This window comes from Seriola dumerili, unplaced genomic scaffold, assembly GCF_002260705.1.
Source record: "Seriola dumerili isolate Sdu_G_001 unplaced genomic scaffold, Sdu_1.0 BDQW01000153.1, whole genome shotgun sequence".
Taxonomy (NCBI): Eukaryota; Metazoa; Chordata; class Actinopteri; order Carangiformes; family Carangidae; genus Seriola; species Seriola dumerili.
Genome location: NW_019174408.1, coordinates 528,007 through 549,617, shown reverse-complemented (window position 1 = coordinate 549,617; position 21,611 = coordinate 528,007). Strand labels below are relative to the sequence as shown.

Genomic DNA, 21,611 nt, shown 5'->3' with positions numbered 1-21,611 from the left:
AACAGTTTCTGGTTAACCACCGAGCAGGATCCAAAAAGGGAGTAAGCTCAGACCGGTTTTAGTCTGAGGTTGTCCTGGGATGCGATGCGGGGGAGGGGAGGGGAGGGGAGGGGGGGCGCTGTCAAGTTTTCAAGAACCTAATCCATCTTCCGCCTCGATTCAAGAGTCACAGTGAAACTGAAGGGCTCGGCCTGTAACTCTGCACCAAGATGAAATACTAAAGATATAAACTAACGTGTACAGTGTGAGTTACTGATATTGTTCTGACTGTGTATCCCTTCATTTGTTTCGATGATGGTGGTGCAGAGTGTTTATCTAATGTAAATGTCAATGACAGTGATGTCAGTTCTTCATGGTTTATTTCTATTGATACTGAGCTGAAGTTTCTGGATGATTCTTTCTCACTGGTGGGAAGTTACATATTGATCAAAGTTCCCATTTCACTGGGGGGAACATGAACATGAATACCTGGCACCAAGGTCCGTTTCATCTGCACCTCACATCCATCAGAGCAGAAAACTGCTCTACAGTTAAAAGACTGGACACAAACGTCTGAACCACTTATATTTAAGTTGCAAAAAAAAACAAAAAAACCACTGACCTGTCCTTCGCCGACGCTGTGCGTGTCGATGATGGTGACCACGCCGGGGTTGTGGGGGCTGCGGCGGCTCGTGCTGTGAGGCGTGCCTTCCTCGTCCGGAGTGCCGGCGGGGAGGGTGCCCGCCAGCTGGGTGACCACTTTACCCACCATTGTCAGGCCTGTCTTTAAAGTCTGGAGGAGCAAAGAAACAAACGGATTAGACCTGTAATATAATATGTGATATATATATATACTGTATTTTATAATTGACTGTGTCTGTGTGTGTGTGTGTGTGTGTGTGTGTGCAGCACTTGATGCCTGCTGATAACTTGTAGTGCTGATGACTTGAAGCACTGTAGCCACACGAGACACCCTAGTGTATGTGCATGTAAGTGTGTGTGTGTGTGTTAGTAGTGTATGTGTTAGTAGTGTGTGTGTGTGTGTGTGTGTGTGTGTGTGTGTGTGAGGCTCCTCTGTGTCCGTTTAAGGCCCAGCCAGGGTGTCTGGCTCAAACACACCTCTGTGGCTCGATTGAGGGAAATGGATAGTGCTGCTTAAGTGGAGTCTATCTCACCTACTACACTGTCTTCGGCTAATGGAGTCCAATGCGTGTGACTGTGTGTCTTTGTGTGTGTAAGCGCAAAAGGGGCCCCGGAGAGCCTAATCAGGCATTCAGACTAGGCGGCCCTGTCAATAGTGCGTGGCGCCTCACGTTTGTTGGGTCTGAGGATCACCCACTGTCTCTCTTTGCCACTCGGCCAGAGCACACTAACAGTGTCTGCTGCCTGTGTGTGCGTGTGCGTACACCTTCGCTTGTGTGTGTGTGTGTGTGTGTGTGTAAAATTCCACAAGAGCCATCAATTATTAAGTGAGGCGTTTGGCTCCTAATTGATCAACACTAATGTGTTTTCTAATCACTGCAGTTGTGGAGTTCTTAGTGGTAGTCCAAACAGGGGCTATTGATCTCCCGGTGGAGGGGTGGTGGTGGTGGTGGTGGTGGTGGTGGTGGGGTGGGGGGGGGTCTGGAGGATCATGTCTAAGAAGCACATGAACACTAACACTCACACACACACAGACACACACACAGTTATGACCTGATGTCGCCATCTAAACAAATTACAACCTAATTCATGTGGGGTGGTGGTGGTGGTGGTGGTGGTGGTGGTGGTGGTGGGGTGGGGGGGGGTCTGGAGGATCATGTCTAAGAAGCACATGAACACTAACACTCACACACACACAGACACACACACAGTTATGACCTGATGTCGCCATCTAAACAAATTACAACCTAATTCATGTGAAAGGGTTTGTCTCAGTCATGCACCCAGGACCGAGCGGGACCAGGACTGAGCAGGTCCGGATCAGGGAGGTCAGCTGGTCAGAGCTGTTGGACTCTCTCTTCTCTTCTATTCTTCTTATAAACAAAAGCCATTACAATTTAATGCTGCCCTCCCTCCTCCCCCCCTTTTTTTCTTGTTTCCATGTCTCTGGACGTCAGCACTAAGAGCCGGCGTGTCGCGCCACAAGCCAGAAGGAGATACCTTGTCATCCATATTGAGATATATGGTCCTAAATGAGGAGAGGGCAGGCGAGCAGACTGCCTGTCTGCATATCAATACCCCCCGCCATTGTCTACCCCCTTACCATGCCGCTAATCTGTTAGCGACACAGTGCTCTTTTTGATGTACACTGTCATTAGCCTGCTAACGAGACTTCTCTCACACTAGCTGTTGGCACTCATTAAGCAGGGAAGGGATACACTTGCTCTTTGTAAATCAATTAGCCCTTCCTCTGGGACTGAATGGAGAAACAAGACTAGAACCATATGAGGAGCTAGCTAGTTAGCATGTGTTTTCAAGCAGCTAAATCAGACCAGGAGTGAATGTCATCTGGTATCAAAGGGGGCTGCTGGCTGTTAGTGAGCCATCTTAGAGTCTCTCCCCCGTGGAGATGAGTGAAACAAGACCAGAGGAGAGACGCAGATTACAGAGGTAAAAAAACAGATAGGCAGGTTGATGAAGTGTCTCATAAGCTCAGCACCAGTTAGCCAGGAGAGCCAGGTGGATCCAATGTCAGCACATTTACAGATGGTGTAGGCAGAGCCTGGAATACTGTATTATGTGCTTCTTTTTTTATCTGAGCCGTGGCTGAAGACAGACCAGAGCAGCGTTCTGTCTTTGCACTGATATCCAGTAAAAACTTTGTGAAGGTAGCTTATGATAATACATCTTAGAAACGTGTATGTTTACAGTAAACAGCAGAGTCCGTTGGCAGTGTTAGCCTCACACACTTTATCTTGCCGTATGAATAACACGTTCCGCCCAGAGAGCTCTGGCAGTGGGTCGGGTGTTGTCTTGTCTTTAGCTGTTAGCTAAACCGTGCTAGTCAACGAGCTAACCGGGCTTAGCTGCCGGACGTACAGCTCATAAGTGTCCTCTGTACGGTGAATGCAACTGAGAGACCAAAGCTGCAAGTCTAAGGTTAATTTTGTCCACTGATAAAAAATAAAATTAAAAAAACACAGAGGAATTTGGAAGAGCTTACCAGCCAACATGAGCTGCGATTCAAAGATATGACACAGAACCACAATGTGAAATGCAAAGAAACGTGATGAGCATCTAAAAGCCACAGCATGAATTCTCTTTTTCTTTGTGCTTCTCACTGTGTCTCTACACTCGTCAGTTTTTCTTCTAAGTTTGGTTAATAAGGTAAATTGACAAATGTTCTCTCTGCTGCTCTTCTATTGGGTGATAAAAGTCCTATCCTGCAAGGAATTCTGGGAAGTGACAACAGAATCCGCACTCTGTTCAACTCTGACAGGTTGATCTCAAAGTTATTTTCATGAGTGATTTATGAAACCGGACCGCTGACAACAGATGTAAGTAAGTTATGATGTCTAAAAGAACCCTGGCCTTTACATGAGCGTACACTAGCTAGCTTGTTTGTTAGCATTTAAAGCTCCATCTGCAGTGAACCAGCTAAATCTGGAAACGCTCTTCAACTCAAAGATCTTCGTTCACACTAGAAGCTCTAATCAATGGCTAAATATTTTCATGTTCTTCTTCTGTTCAAAAATCGAGGGATTTGTTTATAGCTCGTTAACGATACCTGCTAACGAGGCAAACACCTTAATAACGTTGTAATTGTGTTGTGTTGGTTTGTGTTGGTGATTTTATGGCACATTTGATGCCTCGTCTTTTACAGTTTCAGCAAGAATTACGACCAATGAGCCATTTGATATTTACATTTACTGACAGAAATGTTATTATCTGCTTTTCCTGTGTGTCTCCTGTTGTTCTAGACACACAACAAACTGTGACCCAAAACAAGGCATGCATCAAACCAGGAAACGGAAAGTTAAAAGAAGAAGAAGAAGAAGAGCGTCAGTGTCTCCTGAGATATTTAAAATTAGTTTATGATGCAACTAAACATGTGGAGCTGTGATAAGTATTTCACACTACTCAAGATTTGTTTGTGATGTGCATCAATTCAGCTCTATTCAACCACGTAACCTAAAGTATATGTATGTGAAATGTGCATGTATGTGTCTCTGTATCGTCACTTACTTTGGCAGCATTGATCACTGTAGCTGTATAAGACTGTGCGTTGTCACCACAAGCTCCACCACGAGACTGGTGACATCTTATCAACTGCAAACACACGGAGATTTACAGATAAATACACGACATACCCTGAGGAAGAACTTGGGGGGGGGGGGACACCGAGATTTTTAGACATCCAAAAGGTTTCCACTCTTCACTCATCTGAGAAATTGATTTTCCGTTCAAAGAAACGTTGCACAACCAAACGGCCAATCTGCACTGATTATATTTCAAATACAATATCTCTCCAATGCTCCTGTCCCAGTATTACTCTTACTCTTCACAAAACTACATTTGGTCATTTCTGGAAATCCTTAGGCAGTCACACAAACAGTGGCCCCATCTGTCAATTACTTGAGTGGGCCAGTGCCAAAACACTATTATGCATTAAATGTATTGCAGGAGTGCGCAATACGACATTCTGGTTTTTTTTTTTTTTGTAAATACTTAACAATCCCATTAAACAGAGGAGAACAGAAAAACTCCTGCATCTGTTGATTTTCAAAATGTTATCATCTCTAGTGGACTCTTCTTGGAATGAGTTGTTTATCCAGAGAGATTAAAGAGGCAGGAAATAGATAAAAAGGCTTTTTTTTTTTTGTGGATTGTAAATATGTCGCTTTTTCTGATATGGACGAGCATGTGTGTGTGTGTGTGTGTGTGTGTGTGTAGACTACCTTGTTCTCGGCGTAGGCTAGCCAGCGGCTTCCCAGAGATATTGGATTGAGGCTGGGGCCGGGGCAGGGGTAGCAGCCTGAGAACACACAAAGACAGACACGCTAACAGACGCACCGGTGATAATTACAACACGAATAAACCTTCATATACATTTTAGCAAATAAAATACAAAAAATACAAAAACAAACATGTGTGCAGGGGTTTTCATGACCCCCCCCCCCCACCGGGAGAGTGTCTGTAACTATCTTAAACCATTAATGTGTTTGTGGGGAGCCTCTTGTTTGGGAAGATAAATGGGAGGCTAATGAGGGTGACGTGTCTGTACATGTGTGTGTGCACAGTATGACCTAATGGAGACTGTGGTACCCAATAAATTGAGGATGGCTCCTCTGCTGATTGACCGGCACGATAATCCCTGAGGGGACACAAACACACACACACACACATTTACTCGCAAACACAACCAGCGTGCTGTCAGCAGAAATAAAAATAGCGACCAATATTCTCCGAACGACAAACAAAACGCTGTGTTCACAAACAGATAAATGTCTTGTCTTCTCTTCCCACTCAAACAGATGTGGAGGTAAACAACTGCAAGACAAACAAGAGCACATCGCGATCTATGACTAACACCAAAACTGAGCTCCAGCACGCCTAAACACACGCTGCGTTCGAGAACATCGCCACACACACACACACACACACACACATACACTGAGCTAATGCACGGAGGTTGTGGGTGGGGGGGCCTTGCTGACAATAATTTAGTGCTCTGGGAGCAGATGAGGTGGAGGCAGACAGTAATGCAGTGTGTGCTGTGTTGGAGGGTGGGTGGGTGGGGTGGGTAGGGATGGGGGAGGGGGGGGGGGGGGGGGGGGGCTGTTGAGGTAAGCCACAAGGGTTGTTGGTAGCGCCAGAGAAGCCTTTTGTGCCTCTCCAAGGCCAAGCGGAGCCCGGGCGGTGAGATAACATGTGTTTGACATCCTGGGTGGAGAGCAGGGAGCCGAGTGGGGAGAGGAAACAGACGCGATGGGTGGAATCAAAGGGAGAGAAAGCAGCGTTCAGGCGTCTGAAGGCCGAACCCTGAAGGACCTTTGTGAACGTGGCAACAGCCGATCCTCATATTCTGATACTCCACGTTTTAAGTGTTTCTCTCGGTCAGAAACAAAAACCCGAACCAAACCAAAAACACCAAAATAGTAACTGAGTTTTTTTTTCTTTTCAATCTGTATCGAGGCCATAAAATATATCCTGTGTTTCCTCTACAATTTACAGGCTCCAGCCAACAGCTTTTCTCACCAACAAACTCCTTATGGTTGAAACCATCGCGCGCTTGACGATCAACGTGAAACACAGCAGACGGTGCGAGATGAGCTCACACTGTCCAAAGGAAAAATCTGCAATAAATAAGAAATGAATAAAATACATTGGAGTGATGAGGATAAAAACGGAGCAGATCTGCACGAGAAAATGTGCAGCACGAGTTCTTCGCTGTCCCACACAGTGGAGCGAGCACGTCTGAAGGTCTGAAGGTCGAGCACGTTCATTTAGCTGTCAGTCATACGCTAGTCGCTGCCCGTCCAGTCTAACACGTTGCCAAATAGCTGCCATTTTGCTAACGGCTAACGTTGCACTATTTACCGGAAATCAATTTTTCTTCGCTGCTCTAAAACAGCAGTTAAGTGGCTGCACAGCACAACTTCCTGCGCAGGCTGCCATTTTAGAGCAGCAAAGAAGAATTGATTTCCCAGGGGAAAACTACCATTTTATCCAATTAATAAATGACTTGGTATCAGATCAGTACACAGGCTGCGTACTCGCCGACACACGATACAGTATTCTAGGAAGCATCAGAGGCATTTCTGATGTTAGTGTCATTAGTGGAACGACTCCATCCTGAATGTTTTGGCTTGTTTCAGGCCAATTCTATAATTCAGCTAAAGAAAAAAATCTGACATTTAATCATCTCAGAAGATAAGAGGGATGAAATCATCCAGCTACAAATGTGAAGCCAGTATGTGAGTTGTTGGGAAAAATCAGAAAGCCGTGATGGGAAAACGGAGAATGGCAGCTTTCATTCATGAGTGTAACTTGTAGCTCTTAGATTTAAGGTTTAATAGGTTTAATTAGCAGAAGCTGAACATTGCGATGCGTGTATGTGTACAAAGTGATTTGTAAAAAAGGAAGAGCTTAAAACGATTCGAGGGCCTAGAAACTTACTTCCATCCAGTAATTGCACACTACAGTGTGTGACCGCTGATAAGTCTGATCAGAAATTATGTCTTCTTTTCTGTTTTTCTCAGAAACAGTGGAGTCACAAGCTCGTACAGTTAATACCACCAGCAGCCGCCGACGTTGGTTTACTGCACCAAAACAACACCAGCTACCGAACCGTGATTGCCGGGTGTTGAAGCTGGACGAGGACGTGGAGTCGAGACGAGCAGGAAACAGAAAGTGTGTCTGCAGGTGGTGACTCGAGTCCTGGCTCGCAGCACTTGAACACAACGCAAGAACATAAACACGGAACAAGCCTTGAGTGCTCATAAAAACACGACATCTCTCTCTCTCTCTCTCCGCCATCACGTCCCCGGAGAGCTGGACGTGCGACAGTGGAGAGCGGCTCGTCCGACGCAGAGCTTCGGCGCACATCACAGAGCCCTTTGTTTACTGCTTTTAGGGCCCCAAACAGACCAAACAACGTTACGAAGAGGAGGCCCATGCGTTCAGAAACGATTAATAACTATTGAGCATGTTTGGTTTCCTGTGGCCCAGACACTGATATGGAAGGCAGGCAGACAAAGAGGAGACACATTAAAGCCAGCCAGTAAGGTCAGTTTACTCCAGTCAATGACTTAAGTGGACAGCAATGGCCTTGTAATACAGTCTGGCCTTTCTTTCGCAGGATCCTTCAGCAGACATGGCAGGTACAGCCGGGAGGATGCGGGCGCGGTGCTGTAAACAGTTTCAGCTTCAAATGGACGACTTCACATCGAATTCAGATAAAAGCTAGAGAGTGCTGCACTATGGCGTGTTTGGGAATGTTAGTGTAAACTTACGTAACAGGCGCTGTTTGTTTGCACTGCTGCATATGGCACAGAGCACATTTCACAAATACGCGTTTCCACTGGCGATAAAATATTAACATTTCACATTTGATTTTCCTCCTTTTCTTGCCAGAGACTGAGTGGAGGGTTAGGACATTTAACAGGGGTTAAACACCCATAACAGATTAACAAACTGAAAATTTAATGAAAAATATCCGACACCGTGAGAGTCTTAATTTCTTACTTGTAACAAAGAACTTCTTGGTGAAGGTGCAGCTGTCGAACGCTGCGATCTTCTCCTGTAGGCTCACAACAAGAATACTGGAGGAGGGAGGAAACAGTCCGTTAATACAGACGGAAATAAACTGGCAATGCATCATAAAATATGAAGTTGGTCCAGCATACTGTTTGTTGCAGTGGAGGTCATAGATAGGCGTCTTGAACTGAATGGATTTGACCATCTCCCCTGTGCGTAGAGAGTACAGGTCAGCGCAGCAGTAGGGAGGGCTCGTCCTGGAAACAGAGGGAAAAGAAAATGCATATAGTCGGTTTTTTAAACACTTTATGCAAACACAGGCATTTAGTTAAAACAGTAACCAGTAGAGATGGTTTATAGAATTTAAATATTACAATGTTCAAACATTTAAAAATCTGTCTTGGAGTAAGACTGAGTGTCATCTCTCTTCTGACACTGGCTGTCCTCCGTTTGTTGGCTTGTTATTTTCAGAGAGTAACTTAACACCCAGTTTTAGCTGATGACAGTTTATAAAGACGGATGACGCGTCTCCACTTCCTCCAGCTGTACAAAAAATGAAGCAGAAGGATCCTGGGTACACGCGCTCCCCGCTGCACGGCCGTGATCGAGGTCCCGCCTTTACACCCGCTCGACCCGCTCACGAGTCAAACACATTTATATTTTATTACGTTTTTTTTTTACATTTTATTGTAAATATTTAATTGTTAAACTTTTCTATTTAAGCTACCCGACTTGCAGTACTTTATCTTTCTTTATTCTTACTATCTTTACTGTTATGCACCGTTCACACACTTTCCATCTCTTTCCAAATAACAACTCAGAACAAAGGTGATGTATCCACCATGTACTGCATGAATAATTCATTTCTACTATCTCTGTTGGGCAGGGGGAAGATGAAAGACAACTCCAGTCACCACAAGGCTGATTCCTGTTTCTTTAAGTCTGTTTTTTATTGTTTACCAGTTAAAGCATTTTCAAAACAAACTTCTTTTGTGGATATGTCTGAGGAGAACATCCAAACTCTTCCCGGTAAACTGCACATCGAGCCACGCTTTGCCGCAACCACCTCTACACTGTTCCTCTCAGCAGCTCCCTGAAGAGTTCGTACAGTATTTGTTTCCACCATGTCTCACCGCCCCCCCCCCCTCCTTTGAGGGTCCACATAGTGAAAGGGAGTAAAATGAAGGGCAGGAGGGGAAATGCTTTGTCATGCAACACATTTACTAGAAGCCTTTCTATCAACACAGCAAAGAAGAGGGTTACATGAGGGAGCTTACCCAACAGCAGGCAGCGGCTGATGGCGAAGGAACATTCAGACATAAATCTTAATCAAGCAAGACTCCACCACCACCACCCGTCCCCTGTGCCCCTTCCCTCTGTCTGCAAGGAAAGCCTCTACCGGTCCTCTACTCTCTGTCACCCTTGGCGAGGGCCGTGGTGCCGCGTTGGCTGAGGATGCCGGGGTGAAATGTGGTGTTAGTTTTGTTTCTTGAGCCATAGGACTAAGTGCTTTCAACAGTCTATTTAGTCTGCTTGTGCATACTGAGCGCAGTTTCTATGCTTCATCAGTCTTAGCATGGACAAACAGGAGGCGCTGGCTGGATCTCAAAATTACAACGAAGGTCAAAGTATGCTTTGTTTACACTGTGACTCAAAATTCAGAGTTTCTGGTTTAAAAAAAGGAACATGACATTATAAAAGATAAAAAGAAAAAAGCTGCACGCTCACATTGATTATAAAGTGATTGTAATGATTGAGTTAGGAAAGGGGTTAGGTTGATTTGACAACTTGATCAATGAGGAAACCCCCTTCCTGCTGACTAGAGCCAGCACAAGACACCATTAGGAAATAACAAGTTTAAACAGCGGACAGCTATTGCCAAGTCCCAGAGGGAAATCTGGACATTATTCAAATGACGAGCTCATAATGGGAGGACTTTCATCCATTACAAGACACAGATGACCTCAGCCATGTTGAATACTCCTGCAGCACACCCTGTTCCACTGACCGACTCTGCTGTGTCAAGGTCCGTCTGCCTTCCCGATCACCGCCGCTGCTCCTTTTCTTCTTTATGGCGGAAAAACATCTGCTTCCCCCATTCAAAAGCTCCGACACATGCACATGCACTTTGTGAAGTACCGATGGCAAAACAGTGGAGAAAATTAGCTATTTCATAAGATATATCGGAGTCTAACGGAGCTGGAAAGACACCTTCAAACAGCTAGAGCTCTGTACACACATACACACAACAGTGCTCTGAGCTACGTGCTAGTGTCAGCATGCTAACGTTAACATCATTATCCTCCTGTCCGTCTGGGATGTATAATGTTTGCCATGATCCCCATCTTAGTTTAGCATGTGAGCATGCTATCATTTGCTAATTAGCACTAAACACAAAGTACAGCTGAGGCTGATGTTGTTAGTTTTGCTTGATGAAAAGTCATCGGGCTACAAAACGTCACGGTAATTCATCCAGCAGTGGTTTGAGCCACCTATTTTCACTCTGGACCAAAGCCGTGAACCAGATGTCATCACCGGAGCCACGCTGCTAGCATGGCTAAAAACACCAAGGACTGCAGTGGTGTGGGTCGTCCTTCGAGGCTGGATTTTAGAAATCTGAAAGGTTATTATCAGACCAGTGACTATCTCCAGTGTCTCAACGCAGCAGATTGAACAATATAATCCAGGAGTCAGAACAGTTCAAATGAAGTGCTTTGTCAGATTGTTGGGCAGCATCTGAAATCCCCTGTCCGACGTCACAACCAAGGGAAGTCCAGAAACCGACGTTCCAACATGCTTGCATTAAAAACACTAGGTGTGTGGAGATGAGAAGTTACGTAGGATTGTCATTTATCTCTCAAGCACTTTCTTCTGTCTTTGCAAAACTAATTGGACCACTTTAAGCTACCAAACGCTATCAGAGCAGGGGCGTCCCTCTCTATCTCAATCTCTTGGAAACTCATCTCTTCAGAGAGCAGCTCCTCTCCTAACACCTCTAACACCCTAACACGTCTAACTAGCTCTTACTGTGAACTTTCACTTTACTTCTTTACCTCATCTCCTTCACTTATCACATAGACGTAGTATTATGAAGTTACCCCGAGGTCTCCTGCTGCCCTGAAGCTTCGGTGTAAGTGCCTTTGGATAAAAGCATCTGCCAAATGACTAGATGTAATGTAATGTATATTTGTGCAGTGTTTATCATGCCTCACAAGCACTGAGCCTTTCTTTCAATAAAACAGCAAATGCCAACCGGCCTGTGGAAGCTGCGCTGTGTGTGTTGGCTAACAAAGAGCCGAACTTGGAAGAGTCTGAGAAACAAACATCGGTGGAGAGAGTCCGTGAGGGGAAACATGTTCTACGACTGAAAGAGCAGAAGTTAGGGCTGAGGTTCAAAACCTTTTCTGGTCTGAAACTTTTTAAGCCTCAAAAAGTTTCATAAGTGAAACACAAACTACAACCCTGAGAGGTCGGTGTGAGTAAGGTCTGCATGGAGGAACCTCAAAGTGTATTTCAAACCTATTTCACTCAAAATCATTGTAAGAATCTGTCTCATTTGTTTTAAGTATTAGACATCGCCCACGACCACATCTGCATTTAATATAAAGCCCAGGCCCTTAGCCCACAAATAACAGTGTTGGAGTATATATGAGCGGCCTCTCCAGGTATATAAGATACATAAGTTTTAATGCTGTCACGCTCGCACAGAGAGTGGTACTGCTTACACACCCGTGCTGATGCAGCTGTCTCACGCAGCCTCATGAACTTAATGACATACGTGGAGGACGAAACCTGTCGTCACTGGCTGCTGTGATCAGATAAAGTTGGACAGTGAGGATGTCACTGAAAATCCGTCCACATAACTGCAGCTACAGGCCACAGCGGAGCCTTTAGACTCCGCCTACAATAATGGCGTCAACACAGTCCGCTGGAACGCTGCATGTAAACTGTGTGTGTGCAGCCGTCAGAGGATCTGGTTCTGGACCCTGATTCTGAGGCACAAACAGGACTTCATCAGCCAGTGATAAAGCCGTCACCCAGCACTGCTAACACACACACACACACACACACACACACACACACACACACACACACACACACGTTAGTTAACATCAGAGGCAACACTTTGACACACAATTCATTTCTCTTATCGCAGACAAAGGCAGGAACACACACCCAGAGATGCAAGATGAAGTAACTGCTGCAACAATATCCAACAACCATCTTGATGACTGATACATGAGTGTATGCGTCACATATGCACACACTTGCACACTTGCACACAGACACACACACACACAGATACACACTAGTGTTGCACTGTTGTATGTTTCCCATGCCAGAGTCTGGATAGAAATGGCGCCGAGTGAGCCCTCAGATCTCTCGGCCCGAGCCTGGCGCTGAGACATTGTCCCAGGACTGCACATATACAGTGTGTGTGTGTGTGTGTGTGTGTGTGTGTGTGTGTGTGTGTGTGTGTGTGTGTGTGTGTGTGTGTGTGTGTGCGTTCCTGCCTCCAGTCCCAGTGAATATTCGCTGAGGAAGATAGAAGAGGTGCCACAGGAAAAAAGAAGAGTTTGGAACAATCCCTGATTCATGTTTCCGTCCTGATGGTTAAGAGTCTCTGTCAACATTTGAAAGGTCCTCACACTGCGAGCACGGTGACCGTTACAGATCAAGAGTACAGGCATTAAGATTAATACAAAAATTTCACCCGACGATAATTTACTTTCAGGCGGCTACATCATCGATTTCAGCATTATCAGAGCTCGATCAATCCAATTCAAAGCTCTATCCCGAAAAATGGGCCTCTGGAAATTGATTCAAAGGGACAATGATAACCCATTATTATAGAATCAAAATGGCACAGGGTTCAATTGTTTTGCTTTTGCAGTATTTTAACAAATGACCCAGTTCTAATGGAGGCAATGCGGGGTCAGATGTAATAAGATTTCCTGATGCCGGGGACGTTGGGGCGTAGGTTGAAAGCAAGGCTAAATCACAATTATCATTATGGATTATGGCGGGATGTCAGTCCTTGCACATGTTAAGGTGACGCCGGGCACCATTCCCCAGCTCAGTAACAGGCCTATTATGATGGCCCTATTAGATCAATGTGTCAATTACTATTACTCAAACTGGCCCTTGGGTCTGAAAGGATACGAAATGAAGGAGATGGAGGGAAGGAGGCTCGGCTCATTTACTTCCTCTGATAGGACAAGAAGCCACTTCAGAAATGAAGGAGAAAATGGAGCAGCGACGCCAGATACCAAACACAAAAAACCCAAGACGATAAAACAGGGTCACTATTTTTCTTTGGGTAACAACCGAAATGCATCTTCAGCAAGTTGGCAATAAATTCTTGGTCAGATACTCTGTCTTGTTTACTTAGTTTTTGTCTTTTGAGTTAAATTAAAATTCATGGCGACAATGTTAACATGCAGGTGATGTTTACCACATTTGCCACATTAGTTTTACACATTAGAATAATAGCATTGGCTCATTAGTTTTCCATCTATCTGGTCATAATTCTTATCTGATGGTGGCTCTAGATGAAAAGTGAAGGCACATCCTCAGAGAACCAAGAGTATTTGTCAATTCAACCACTAGATATGAGACATTTTACTGGATAAGTGTAAAAATTTGACCTGATGTTGATGCCACATGAAAATTCAGTGCATCAGCGAAAGACATTGAAGGTCCCCAGAGGAATGAACTACAGCTCACAGCAACCCAAGTAACAGTGGTTGAGGTTTTTGGAACCAAAATTGGCAACTTCATTGTTGAGATATTCAGTTTGGACCAAAAATAATGGGCCCCTGAAGATTTAGTGATGCTAAAAAGGTTCAACATTTTATTCTCACTGTGAGATATTCAAATTATGTTTTGGCGTCAGCGCTGAGACTTCATCATATTGGCTCTTGTATCTGCAGATTTTACACACTGCTACAGCTTTCACTTTTAGTGGAAAGAAAATAATAGACTTGGCTTGGGGTCCATTTTTTAAAGTTTCTACCATTGGATTGGCCTTTCAGTAAACCCTGACTGTTTGGGTCTTTTTCTGACCTACTGCTCTGCACTGGCCCAGATTTGTAAAATCCTCCTGACAACGCTGTGTTTATTGTGACTTTTACATCCATGTGTGGGGCTTAATTTTAGACCTGTTTATAATGGTCATTACGGACGGCGTGTGCCTCATCATCGAGCCATTATCAGCAATCTAGTCTGTGTACTTCCTCCTCGATGAAACATGTTGACATCTGTTATTTTAATTCACAAATCAATGCTGTGCTTATTCCACGGAGCATTTTCCCTCTGGCCGAGAGACTCGGCTCACATCCTTTTTTACGAACGTGAACTGAACCAGGAGATCAAAACCACAAAGATTTCATGTGGCTGTAGAAAGCATAGATGGGGAATTAAAAAGCAGGCAAATAATTCATTTACAAGGAAGGGGACGTCACCACATTTCCGACTGGTGCTAAGTTTTATAAGCTCTCCAAATACGAACGACAATTACACGCTGTGGGAATGCTAAACAAATACAACCTCGGTTTGGGAAGTCCAGGCTGGCTCTGCTGGGAGAGAAAACTCTGATGATCCAACTGCTGAACTTCTGAGGAATGGTATTTCCACTGAGGTTCAACTGATACGGGCCTTTGAATACTGAAACCAGAAATTTAGGATCAACACTGCCAGTATCCAACAGTTGATGCCAGCATTCAACAAGTAGTAAAAGTTCTCTCTAGGGTTTTATTCTGGGCAGGACCTCTGAAGAAGCTTTTAGATAAAGTGACAGAAACTCTCCACTGCAACAGGAAAGCCAAACAATAATTTATAGGAAATTGGTAAGTGTATCTACAGAATCCTCAAATTATAAAAGACTGGCGTTGACAGAGGATCTTCAGACAGATATGACAGAATAGAAAAGGGAAAAGTCTGCTCTTCAAGCACAAAACTCATCTATTAATACCAGATTTAAATTGATGAAAAATAATTGGCTTATGAGGACGTATGCGACTGCAGAAAAATGTAATAAATTCAATCCTAATATCCCAGACAGGTGTATAAAATGTACACTATCTCATTGCATGTGGAGGTGTAAATACAGACAGGACTTTTGGAAAGGGATAATCTATTCTAACATTATCCATAAAGAAAATCCCTGTACTCCCAGAGATTTGGATTTCTTGATCTTAGTCCAGAAACATTGACAGTAAGATCTCATGACAGTAAGTTGGTTAATCTCTGTTTATTACAAGTCAAACGTCATGTTGCTAGACATTAGGAAAGTGTAAGTGGGGCTTCAAATTAATGAACTTTCTTTCTTTTACCAAGTGAGACTGCATCACTTTGTTTTTTTCTCTTCCTTTTGATATGCAGGTATAAACATGTTAATATATGTTTATATGTTTGAATAAGAATGATTAAAAGAATGATTAAATGATTAAATGTTTGAATTATTGAGCATCATTTTGTAAAACATCATTATTGGTGTCATAAATGATCAGTTCATGGGTGAGAGGTTGGGAGGGAGGGAGGGAGGGAGGGAGGGAGGAAACGATATATCATCAGTGTAACCCACATTCACAGGGTTAGATTAGGGATAAGGTCCGTTAGTTATCGGCATCGATCATATGAAATTTATCAGAAGATGCAGTTCGCCCAGTTTTCTTATTTTCATATATTATGTTCCTCACATTTTCTTCTCACTTTTAAGTGTGAATGAAAAATCATAATTGCATCTATAATTCCATGACAACTGGGAGAAAAGAAAAATGTTAGTACGACATCCGTTCCCCCGCTGCCTCGGGGTATTTGTTTTGTTTTTTTCACTCCCACTCCTCTCGGTCTCAAACCCAGAGCCGCCCTACACAACAAACACCGGCCACATCTGAGGCCGCTGGGGGGCTTAAAGGGAGCCACAGTCATCCCGGCGAGCTGCAGGCATTAGTAGGAAAGTAATTAGGGTAAAAAGTTCAACCACAGCTCCGAGTTTGTAGAGCTGCCAGTAATATGTTTCCTTCACTGTTAAACACGGCACATGAGAGTGTAATGGCTGGCATTTTGGAAACACACTGCAGAGTGTGTGTGTGTCAGTGTGATCATGTGTGAGCATGTACAGACTCTTACTCACTCTCAGCATTTATGTATTAAAGTTTAAAGTGCAGGAAAATAACAGACAACCATTAAATATGACTGATGCAATTTTTTTTTTTTTTTTTTTACTCACTTTCGGAGACGCCCAGCGGTGACACGGTGTAAACAATGAATAAAAATTCAACATGGGAATTTACAAATAGTGGCTGCAGGAAATATCCAGTTTTATATTTTGGTTAAAAGTGGTTATTTTATCCATATACATTCAAAATCTACAACAGGACTCAGTGTGAAGGTCTGAATACTTTCTGAACCCACCGTATATGCAGTCCATAAATTCAGCTTATTCCTTCTTCCCTTGACGGCAGTGAAGTGGATATTAATATTCATTACCCAAACTATAGCTTGCATTAGATCCAATTTTAGCCACTTTAGCCTTGTGTGCCAGTTTTCTGTCTGAATTAAGTGAAAGCACTTGACACAAGAAACATCTGGTTCTCGGAGGAGTTTCTCTCAGAGCTGTATCTGGAGCCGCGACCGGTTAGCTTTGTCTTGCGTGAGGATACGAGCTAGAAGACATCTTGACGCCAGGACACAACATGTGTGTTCAGTGCAAATGAGCTAATGATTATTTCATCAGGTGTTAATACTTCTGGTTCTCAGAGCTCATTTTCCAGCGTTTACAAGAAGCTCTCCCCCCTCCCACACCCTTCACTAAACTACTGGAATCCTCCTTCAATAAAACTCAGTGAACAACTGAAATTTTACCTTTACAACAGTCTCGTCCTGTAGCCAAAACAAATTAGCAGCACTGTTGTTTCTGTCAGAGGCCACAGACTGCGACAGACGACATGAGAAGTCAGATCGGTTAATGACCAGTTAAAAGCGCTCATGGAAAAAAGGCCTAACAGCTCTACAAGCTGTAAAAGCACACGTTTTCTTGTCTCAGCGAAGCTCCAGTTATACAGCCCCGCAGTCTGCATGAGGGGGGGCTGATCAAAGCAGCAATCTGCAGACAATCTTGGAGAGGGGGGGGGGGGGGAATCCATGACAGGATGACTGCACGCTAAATACCAATCGTGTCCCTGTAGTGCTTTTTGTGCATGTATGCGTTATGATACGTGTCCAGGCTGCGAGAACAGACAGGGACACTGAGTGGAATCACAGCCTGGGTTCATCAAGTGTCACAATCTCTGCGCTAAAAGTTGAAGCTACAATCAGCAAGAAAATGAAGCTAGTGCTAGAACGAAACTCGCTCCTCCCGCCCCTCCGCTCAGCCTTAAACCTACATCCCCGCCGCGTTCGCCCGCCGTCTCAGCTAATGCACGCCAGCCTGTGACTCAGCGGCAGCGGCGTCTTCCAGCAGCTAATAATAGTTGTAGTAATAAAAGCCTCAGTCAGTGTGTGTTGGGGAGTAGCAGAGCGGAAACGTGTTCGTGTTCACGGCCGTGAGCTCTCACACCTCACTCTGGCCTTCTCTGATTGGTTAGAAGGACGACCACCAGGAACAAATCATGATGACACACTGCAGCTCGGAGGCCTCATCGAGATAGCCAAACGATATTGGTGACAACGCTATCATGGTTATATATGCCAAAACAAAAAGCTTATTTCTCAAAATAGTATTAACCAATAAGACCCTGTGCTTTGGGCTCCTGTGTGTCACTCATGCAGCTTAAATAATTAATATATATGAATATATATTCACTGCCACTGTTCAATTCGCTTCTCAACGACACTTCCTTCCTTCCTGTTTCCTTACATTGTGTTGGGAAATAATGATATGAACATATCTCTTTCATATAGCTCTGTCATTGGTCATTTTAAATAAATAAATGACTGAATACATTTATAAACCCACAGCTTGTATCACTGCAGCTTGTTTTTCCATAATTCCAGTGAAAGGAAATGAATAAATCTGGACATTACCTGAGGTATTGGAGGGTTGATCAGTTTGATTTTGCCATAAGGTTGCAGGGACGTCATGCGCTTCCTTTTACATCCCAAAACAAGCCAAAACAAAACTAAAGGTTTACAGCTAACCTCTGGGGCATGCTGATGTTTAGCAGATAATATTGACTATGTTTGCCTTTTGCTTCACACAAAAGTGCAGCTGAAGGAATGAAGGTATTTGTTGAGAAGTTATTAGTTATAGTTAGTTATAGTTATTTCCTAAGAGGACTATAAAAGATTTCTTACTTTGAGTGGCTTGATAAACACGGGTTCTACTAAGAACCATCAGTGTTACTTAACAGAGGCGATGCTCCGATATATTTCACGCAAAGTCTAAGAAAATGACATTATCGCTTCTATAGACTTGGTTTAACATGAAGGGAAAGGGAAAGTTTAAAGTCTAGTAAAATAAAATATTAATTGCTTTGACCACAGAGGCCTGGTTTAGGGAACGGGGATGTGGTAAAGGTTTGAAAAGTCATTACTAATCATTCAGCCTGTCGGGCGTGTTTATATGCACCACTTCCAGTACTACTGAGTTTAATCTGACTTCCTATTTGAAGGGGGGAAAACTGGCGAGGCAGAACACATTTTCGACAGACATAAAACAGACATGCAAGTCAAAATAAACGCTCTGGAATGAAGCCTGAGTCTCGCAGCCCTGCATATGTACTGAGCAAGTGTGTATGCATGTATATATATGTGTGTGTGTGTGTGTGTGTGTGTGTGCGTGTGTGGTGGGGGGGGGGGGGAAAAAAGGGGAAGTGGGGAGACCAGATTACAGCCACTCTCATTTCCACGCAGGGGCATGACAAGAGGGTCCAGGTATGACAGTCACACGACAGTCCTGCCCACAAATTAAAGACAAACTGTGAGGACCAGCAGAGCAACGTCGTGTGTGACGCCCTTACAGCTTCATGACGGCAGCAGAAATAAAATCTAAATGTGTGTGGACTCAACTGGACAACTTCCCTGAGTCACTGACGGGAGTATCCAGCCTAAGCACAGGCTCAGATAGTAGCAGCATGTGTGTGTGTGTGTGTGTGTGTGTGTGTGTGTGTGTGCCCGTGGGTGGTCATAATGTGACAGTGAAGAACACCATAACCTCATGGTGGATAAAAAGCATCACTTCTCTAAATCCCCTTAATCTGGTGGATTGTTTTATACAAATGCTTGATGATTTCCATTTCATACACTTTAGAAGACGGATACATCCGGTGCACAGAGAAAAACCTGTCATACAAATGCACTGAAACACAAGGGCTTAGTGCCGCGATGGGCTTTTGCCATCAAGTGTGTGTGTGTTTGTTTGTGTGTGTCTGTGTGGACTAAGTGGAATTTGTTGCTACCAGCCATGTAATTAACAACCTGCATTATTTCACTACTAGATTCTAATATAGATGTTCTGGAGTATGAAGGGATTTTTGCCAGCATTTCATTTTGCTTGTGCATTTAATGTCAGTGTGTGTGTGTGTGTGTGTGTGTGTGTGTGTGTGTGTGTGGGTGTGGGTGTGTGTGTGTGTGTGGGGTTTCATGTAGCAACACACCATGAAACTGACCTGATTATTATAAGCCAGATACACGTTGGTCATGCTGGATTGAAAAGTGAAATCCCTCCACATCCGACTGTCAGTCCGATGCCTCTCGGCGCGGATGCCTCTCGATAAAACTTCCATGTCTGTACTTTAAACTTGTTTTCTGAAGTTCAGGGAACTGCACTGTGTTGTTTAAATGTTTTAAAAGCTCATTAAATGATGTGGTATCACATAGTTTAAAATGCAGAGGGGGAACTTAATATTTCGAGGTTGAACAAAACTTAAAATGATTTTTACAGATTGTGGAAACTAACTTGGGACTGTGATGCTACACTGCCTTTACACAGCAAATGTGGTGGTAATTTAAGGATAGTAAAGAAAATGGCCACATTTATTTTAACAGAAACTTCAACAGGTTTTTAAGCTGACTGAATCTGACAAAGTACTGAGGGAGGGACATCACTGACATCACCTTGCAGTAAATACTAGTACTACAACTGCTATTAATGAGTGCAAGGAGAATCAAATAAAGAAGTGCACAGAAGTGCATAGTAAGTGCTAACTTGGTCATGGTTTTATGAAATATTCAGAAGCATCATTTAATTTGACCAAACGTGCTCCTCTCACATGGTGACAAAGATTAGTTCTGGCATATTTTGAAAAGGTGGATTATCTTTTCTAAATAAAATACTCAGTGTGTGTTTGTCTGGTTGCGGCTCTGCTGTGATATATTTCCTGCAGGCTCCACTGTTGCATGTCACGTTACAGCTGTAATTCCACCTTTGTTCCACACAGAACAACAATGAGATCTGTACCACAAAAGTGGGGCTGGCAAATCCAGCAGCACTCAGTTTCATATTTCACACTTTAAAAATGCCATTAGCGAGTTGCATGAAATTTCACATAGATCAATCATCTTAACTCAAGTGAAAATATTAGTCATCCTAATGGTTAAAATGTAGGAGGAGATATGAAAAAGAATTACAGTTGTATCTGCTCTTGAAATGAATCATTTGGGGTTTTTCGTTCACGAAAAACTAATGAGCGGTATACAGATAGGAATGATAGTGGCAATGATGAAAGCAGATAAAACTCCAGATAAAGTCTTGGTGGTCCAAGAAGATAAAAAATAAAAGGTGTCCTTCTGGAAAGCGGTGTACGCACGAATTATCTTGTCTGTCTGCAGAATATCCATCGGTGTGATTTAGGGCTATAACCAGGTGTCTGGAAGTATTGCACCTCATCCTATGTAGTAATCTGCATGCGGTGTGAATCAGAGACTTATATTGGTTAAAAGAAAAAGACGGGGAGAACCTACAGTCCTCATTTCAGCATCGTGGAGGATGTTGTGAGGGGGCAGTCAGGGAGTTGGCGAAAAATGTCATCTTGTTACAAGTTCCTCAAACCCCGGAGAAAAAGGCATAAGGCGCAACTTTATTTTATTCATCAACTGAGAACTTTTTTGCCAAGACGTGTGTGGCACTGCATGACTCGGCCGCACCCCACAAAAGGGAGGGAGTTGAGAATTAGGTATTTTGCCCATCGGTGTTGGACCAATGAGAGGGAAAATTTACAGCTGTGAGGGCGAGAGAGAGAGGGAGATGAGGAGTGGAGAGAGGAGGTACCGGAAGAGGGAGGGAAACGAGAGAGAGCTGCCTAGATAATCGTCCACGCAGAATTTTAAGGAATTCCTAATGGATGGTGAAGTTAAACTGAATGAATAAAATAATAACAACGATCAAGCAGCGGGTAAGGAAACACAGAATCCTTTGTCCCAAAAATAGTGAGCAGACATAGTCCAAGGTGGTATTGGGTGGAATTTTTGTGCCGATAGGCTAGTGATCTAGACAAAGGGCTGGTGCT

At 43.7% G+C, this 21,611-nt stretch overlaps 1 protein-coding gene across 2 annotated transcripts in view; it reads right to left on the bottom strand.

Annotated features, from left to right (window-relative positions):
* The window catches only part of bcas3 (BCAS3, microtubule associated cell migration factor), a 344,121-nt gene that overhangs the window by 302,433 nt on the left and 20,077 nt on the right, over positions 1-21,611 (bottom strand). For both annotated transcript variants that reach the window (XM_022751363.1, XM_022751364.1), the window contains exons 7-11: positions 8,310-8,417; positions 8,149-8,225; positions 4,860-4,936; positions 4,147-4,230; positions 602-772 (exon numbers count right to left, since the gene is read on the bottom strand). In XM_022751363.1, the coding sequence (XP_022607084.1) occupies positions 602-772; positions 4,147-4,230; positions 4,860-4,936; positions 8,149-8,225; positions 8,310-8,417 (517 nt within the window). The remainder of the gene's footprint in view (positions 1-601; positions 773-4,146; positions 4,231-4,859; positions 4,937-8,148; positions 8,226-8,309; positions 8,418-21,611) is intronic.